The sequence below is a fragment of the Nicotiana sylvestris genome, chromosome 8 (assembly GCF_000393655.2).
Source record: "Nicotiana sylvestris chromosome 8, ASM39365v2, whole genome shotgun sequence".
Classification (NCBI taxonomy): Eukaryota; Viridiplantae; Streptophyta; class Magnoliopsida; order Solanales; family Solanaceae; genus Nicotiana; species Nicotiana sylvestris.
Genome location: NC_091064.1, coordinates 104,628,656 through 104,635,359, shown reverse-complemented (window position 1 = coordinate 104,635,359; position 6,704 = coordinate 104,628,656). Strand labels below are relative to the sequence as shown.

Genomic DNA, 6,704 nt, shown 5'->3' with positions numbered 1-6,704 from the left:
TAAACTTTCCGATTCGCGTACTTTCAGCGAAAAACAATGTATCTTGAGCTAGGGGAATCGGAATTGAAATCCGTTTGCTCTGTTAGAAAGTACACTCAGAGTCTTACAACTCATATGATTTCCATAGCAAAACTCCTTTCGAGCTGTCAACAGAAAATTCTTGAAGTTGGCCTAACTGCAGTAAACTTTCAAACTCGTGTACTTTCTTTTGTATGGTGGATCCGAATTGCGATATGTCTGGTCCTTTGGCATCTTACCTTCGAAATCCATGGTCATGCCGAAGATGAAGACCGAGTTCATCCTTGAAGAGAGAGAATGTGGCACCTCTCATCGGATTGGCGCGGAAGAGGCTTGGAGTTGGAGCAATTGTATTCTTCTATGCAAGCGCGCATGTGGCGAAACTCATGATTCTTGCAGATTGGCACGGAATAGGCTTGGAGTTGGCCTTTCCAACTTCGGCGAGCAAGCACTCGGCGCGTCTTTGCTACTTTGACTTCATAGCATTTCATGCTTGCATTGAAAAAAACTGTATCTCGACCTAGGAGTGTCCAAACTGCAATTCGCTTGGTTCTGCAGAATCAAAACTTGCGACAGGATAAGTCGGAATGAACCTTTGAAGGCGATGCATCAATCTGTCATTTCGGCTTCACAACACTGCATGCTGAAAATATCGCGGCAGAACTCCTTTTAGATTGGTCGCGATATTATTTTGAAGTCGCTCCTGATGTCCGCCTTGCATTTGTTTCGGCTTTGTGCACTCCTGTCGAATGATTCATATCTCGAGCTAGGAGACTCCGAATTGAGATCCGTTTGCACCGTCAGAAAGTACACTCAGAGATCTGCAATACCTATGAGTTTTGTGGCAGAACTCCTTCCGAGCTAGAAACAGAAATTTCTCAAAGTCCACCTAGCTGCAGTAACTTTCAGATTCGTGTAGTTCCAGCGAAAAAATCATATCTTGAGCTCGGGGCCTCCAAATTGCAAACGGTTTGTGTTATTACAAACTAGACATCCAAATCTACAACATATGAAATGTTAGGAGCAGAATATCTTCAAGATGGACTGTAGTAGTTTTCCAAAGTTGATCCCGTCGTCTGTCGAGCTTGCTTTCTAGCTCTATGCTCTCTGAGTTGTCCTACAAATATTTTTTTTCTTCTTGAAATTGACTCTACAGTCTTGCATGTAGTAGCTTGGCTATATGCGTCATAATTCTTATCTCTTCATTTATTTCTTTTGCAGACTCGCAAAGAAGCTCAAAGAGTCCGGATGTCAGATCGAGGTATCATACAAGATGTGGAGTCACTCCTTCACCAACTCTTGCACTTGATTTGTTGATAGTTTTGAAGTTCATAAATGGCGGCTCCCATGGTGATTGGGACCTTCAACCAACAATTGAGGATGGTATCAAATGTGGAGACGCCATACAGACTTGGAAAAGCATTTGGACATGTCAGCAACAAAGCCTAGTTTACGATCATCTTCATGGTTTAGGCTTTTATATAGAAAAATATCTAGTTCCTATTGTCTCTATATTTTTTTGGATGTATCAACTTTTGTACTATTGAAGCTATAAGACATCTTTTATACTTCAACGCAAATCGTCTCATTTTCCTCATAGATATGTGCCTCTACACTAGGTAGAATTAATGTAATGATCCGATGATGCCAAACTTTTATTTTTTTAAAACTCATGCGACTGAACTTAGAATGAAAGTCTAAGCTGCCTACGTACCTCGGTGAAGAGGATCAAGTCATAACGTAGTTCAAAGGGATGAGTTTTTTTTTTTTTTTTTCCTAGGCCGCCTATTTCGAGGTTTTCAACCTAGCAGACTCTTTTTTTTGGCCGTACACAGTTTAGACTCATGCGGGCTAGGAGTATAGCAATGTGCAGTTTAAGCTCATGCATCAAGGAGCGTCATGACTTGCAGTTTAGGCTCGTACGTCGAGGAGCGTTGCAACTTCAAGGATAGTACTTTTTCAAAAACTTGTCATTGATAGGGCCGATTCTTATGTCATCTGCATCAACCAGCTTGTATGCCCCACTTGAGTAAGATTCTTGTATAACATATGGCCCATCCCATTTTGGAGTGAACTTCCCTACATGTTTATGGGAAGTAATTATGGGTCTTCGTACGGCAAGGACTTGATCTCCTACTTGAAAGGATCTCGGGCGAACTCTTTTATTGAAGGCGCGAGACAATCGAGCTTGATAACATTCAAGACTCTGTTGAGCTTCCAACCTCTTCTCATCAAGAGCCTCCAACTCTGCTAATCGAAGTCGAGCATTTTCTTCATCAGTGATCCCTTCTTGAATAGCCAGTCATAATGAAGGTATTTGACGCTCAAGTGGCAAGACGGCTTCGACTCCATAAACGAGCGAATAAGGAGTTGCTTGTGTTGGTGTGCGGTGAGTCGTCCTATATGCCCATAGAGCTTCTTCCATACGATCATTCCAATCTCGTTTGGATTTGGAGAAGACTTTCTTTAGAAAGTTGCATAGAGTTTTGTTGAATGCCTCAGCTAGACCATTGGCCGCAGCATTGTACATCGAAGAGTTACGTTGCAAGCCAAAGAGATCACAAACCTTATTCATCAACCTATTATCGAATGGCTTTCCATTAGCCGTTATTATGTAACGAGGAATGCCAAAGCGATAAATAATGTTTACTCGGATGAAATTTGCAACATTTTCCTTTTTTACTTCCTTAAGAGCAACAACTTCAGCCCATTTTGTGAAGTAGTCGGTTGCAGCCAGGATGTATAGGTGCCCACCAGAGGACTTTGGCAGTGGTCCAACAACATCCAATCCCCAAGCGTCAAACGGCCAAGATGCCATAGTCGGGTGCAACACTTCAGGGGTTGATGAATAAAATTCGCGTGGAATTTACAAGCCTTGCATCTTCGAGCAGAGTCCAAGCAATCTTTTACCATCGTTGGCCAATAATATCCCATCCTTTTTATATGGAAGTGGAGCTTTGGTCCAGACTGGTGTGACCTACATACCCCCAGAATGCGCTTCTTGCAAAGCTTGGAGTGCTTCATCTTCCCCTAATCATCGCAAGAGTACTCCCTCGAATGATCTTCTGTATAGGGTATCTTTGTAGTAAAGGAAGCGAGGTGCACGACGACGGATTTCAGTTCTTCTCCGCGGATTTTCTGGAAGTATCCCATAACACAAGTAGTCGATAATGGGTTGTCGCCATTCCTCTTTCTCGACTTCAGAAACAGCGACAAGATGCTTGAGTTCATTTTCTTCACCTTCAGCCTCATTTGGCGGAGGTACTACCCATTTTTGGCAGACAGTAACTTGCGCGTGATCAGACAGGGTTAGCGATGAAGCTAGGGCAGCTAAAGCATCTGCCTTCTTGTTTTCTTTCCTTGGCACATGCTGAATAGTCACATCACTGATCCACCCCATTAATGTTTTAGCGTAATCATGATATGGGCGTAGTTCAGGCTTCTTGACCTCGTAACTAGCTAAAAGCTGATTGACCACTAACTGGGAGTCTCCAAAGACTTGCAATTGCAATTGCTTCATATTAACGGCCATTTCAAGCCCAAGTATTAATGCTTGGTACTCAACAACATTGTTGGAACAGAGTTGCGTCAAGGTGAAGGAGTAGGGCAAGACTTCACCTTGGGAAGTGACAAATACTATGCCAGCACCAGCTCCTCCACGATGTGAAGCACCATCAAAGTACATCTTCCATGGAGGTTGAACTTCAACGACCATTGCATCCTCATCAGGTAGTTCGTCGGTTAGTTCACAGTCATCAGGTATCGGATGATCTGCCAAGAAGTCTACCAATGCTTGTCCTTTTATAGCCTTTTGAGGGATGTACAAAATCTTAAATTGTTGAAATTGGAGGTACCATCTCGCTAGTCGATCACTAAGAACAGGTTTTGACATCACGAACTTGATGGGATTTGCCTTAGAAACAAGACGAACAGTATGAGATTGAAAGTAGTGCTTCAACTTTTGAATTGAGAAGACTAGCGCCAAACACAACTTTTCAATTGGCGAATAATTCAGCTCGTTCGGTGTCATTATCCTGCTCAAGTAGTAAAGAGAGTTTTCTTTCCCTTCACTATTTTCTTGGGCCAACAGTGCTCCAACGGACCTTTCTTGTGTCGCAATGTATAGTATCAATGGCTTTCCAGGTATAGGGGCTGCTAAAACTGGAGGCTTCATCAAGTAGGATTTAATGCTCTCAAAGGCATTACTGCATGCTTGGTCCCATGTGAAAGGGACACCTTTCTTCATAAGGCAACTGAATGGTTGACACCTCTCAACTAGGTTCGAGACGAATCTCCTAAGGTACGCTAATTTTCCTTGCAAACTTTTCAATTCATGGATATCCCGAGGCTCAGACATTTTCAAAATAGCATCCACTTTGGCTTGATCAATTTCGATCCCTCGATTTCGGACAATGAAACCAAGGAACTTTCCAGAAGTAACTCCAAAGGCACATTTCAATGGATTCATCCTAAGTTGGTACCTCCGGAGCAATTCAAATACCATCTTCAAGTCCTTCAAATGGTCTCCCTTCTCTCTTAATTTTACCACCAAGTTGTCAACATAGCATTCGACATTCTTGTGGAGAAGATCATCGAATATATTCTGCATAGCTCTTTGGTAAGTAGCACCAGCGTTCTTCAAGCCAAAAGGCATTACCTTGTAGCAATAAATACCCTTTGGGGTACGGAATGCAGTAAGCTCTTCATCTTTTGGTGCCATGCGTATTTGGTTATAGCCCGACGAACCGTCCATGAAATACATTACCTCGTAACCAGTAGTAGCATCGATCATCAGCTCTAGAATAGGAAGCGGAAATTCATCTTTCGGACATGCATTGTTGAGATCTCTAAAGTCAACGCACACTCGAATCTGGCCATTCTTATTCCTTACAGGGACAATACTTGAAACCCATGTTGGGTATTTAACTTCACGAATAAAGCCAGCTTCGATGAGCTTGTTAACTTCGGTTTCAATCAAGGGAACCAAGTCCGGCCTAAAACGCCTTTGAGCTTGTTTAACAGCACGAGCACCATTTTTGACTGCAAGGTGATGGACTGCTACTTTCGGGTCCAAGCCAGGCATTTCTTTGTAACTCCAAGCAAAGACATCCCTGAACTCCTTGAGTAACTCAATATAAGTGCTCTCTTTATCAACTTTTAGTAAAGCACTTATGTATCTGGGTCTTGGTTCTTCATCGGTACCAAGATTAACTTCTTTTAAGGGCATCAACTGTTGTTTTCACTCCTTCTTCAAGTTCAGGTGGAGCATCCTTTGCATCTTCATCTTCTTGAGGGTCCCCATTATTGAAGGATATGTGATAACACAGTGAAATATCCTACAATTCCGCATTATCCTCTATTGAAGATGGAATGCCATTCTCGACTTGTACAGTAACATGATACGAAGAACCCACACTTTCTTCATCCTCATCACGCTCCTTAGTGTAGACCATAGTATATGGATTTACCTTCAGTACTTCTTCACATGAAACCACAAGTTTTGTTTGTCGCCTCATTCTAGAAGGAACCAAACTTTGGAAATCCTTAGACATCTCCTGAATTTTGGGTGAAACAAGTGTTCTTATGCCTTGAAAATTTCTCCGAAACTTGTTCCCCTTCTTTAATTGACCCAATCTTTCAAACACAAAGGTCCTCACAGGCGATTTTCCAAATCGATCAAAGACAGAAGGCCTGTTAGAAGCGGCCGATTCATCTTTTACAGTGATATAATTGCTGCTCGCCCTTCTTATTGAGATGTGCACTGGTGATAGTTGCTTGTATCCTAAATCTTCACGTGGTTGCCTCGTTGCAGCTTCTGATGGGAGCTTCCCTAACTTTGACGGCTCATCGGGATTGTATCCAGCTTTTGCAAATAGCTTGTTAGCGTTAGGATCAAAACCTTCATCTGTTCTCTTTGCAGGGAGCACCATATTCTGCCAATGATTTTGGGTTACAAACCCTGCAAGCGGCTTCGAGGACAATTTTACTACCTCAATTCGTTTTACCGGAAGAGTTAACTCCTTTAGCGTCTTGGTTTGGAGAGTAGATGATTCGCCCTCGTCTTTCTTCCTTTTGGGGACGTATTGGAGCACTTGACTTACTTTCTTGCCATAAGACGCAATACCCCCTTTATGAGATTTATTCACGTTGGCATGTACCTCCTCAGTAACAGCCTTGGCTTTACCAATAGTCACCTCAACTCTTTTAGTTATGAGCTCGTCATTCTTGCTTTTCATGCCACTATCAGCTTTTATCTCCTTCACAATGCGGTTCTTCATGTAGAACTTCGCATCGGTGAAGTGTGACTCAACCTTGGTGAATGGCTCATCATCGGAAACTATCTTCTTCTCGACTTCACCCTCATAGTATTTCAAACATTGATGGTAGGTATACGGAACCACTTTGTTCTCATGTATCCAAGGCCTTCCAAGCAAGACGTTGTATGAAGTCTTTGCATCGATCACATGTAGCCATGCAATTGATTGCATATCTTCAATGGTGATTTCCAGCCTGATCGCGCCTATGGCTCTTTGCCCCCCTTGGTTGAATCCTTGGATCATCACACGACTTTCTGAGAGTTCGTTCATGGGAATACCAAGTTCTTTCACAGTGTGGATTGGCAAAATGTTCACTGAGGATCCTCCATCAACCAAAATTCGATTTACCTTTTCATCGTGCATATATCC

General features: G+C 42.6%; 1 protein-coding gene across 1 annotated transcript; it reads right to left on the bottom strand.

Annotated features, from left to right (window-relative positions):
* Positions 1 to 3,052: 3,052 nt before the first annotated feature.
* Positions 3,053 to 4,738, bottom strand: LOC138875475 (uncharacterized). Its single transcript, XM_070154305.1, has 2 exons — positions 3,932 to 4,738; positions 3,053 to 3,826 (listed from the first exon to the last, which is right to left on the bottom strand). The coding sequence occupies exons 1-2, from the start codon at positions 4,736 to 4,738 to the stop codon at positions 3,053 to 3,055; spliced, it is 1,581 nt and encodes a 526-aa protein (XP_070010406.1).
* Positions 4,739 to 6,704: the final 1,966 nt, after the last annotated feature.

Coding starts and splice junctions, on each gene's coding strand:
- LOC138875475 (XM_070154305.1), bottom strand. CDS start 4,738: ATGGCACCAAAAGATGAAGAGCTTACTGCATTCCGTACCCCAAAGGGT. Junction 3,827..3,931: donor CTGTTCGTCTTGTTTCTAAG/GCAAATCCCATC, acceptor ATCCCTCAAAAG/GCTATAAAAGGACAAGCATT.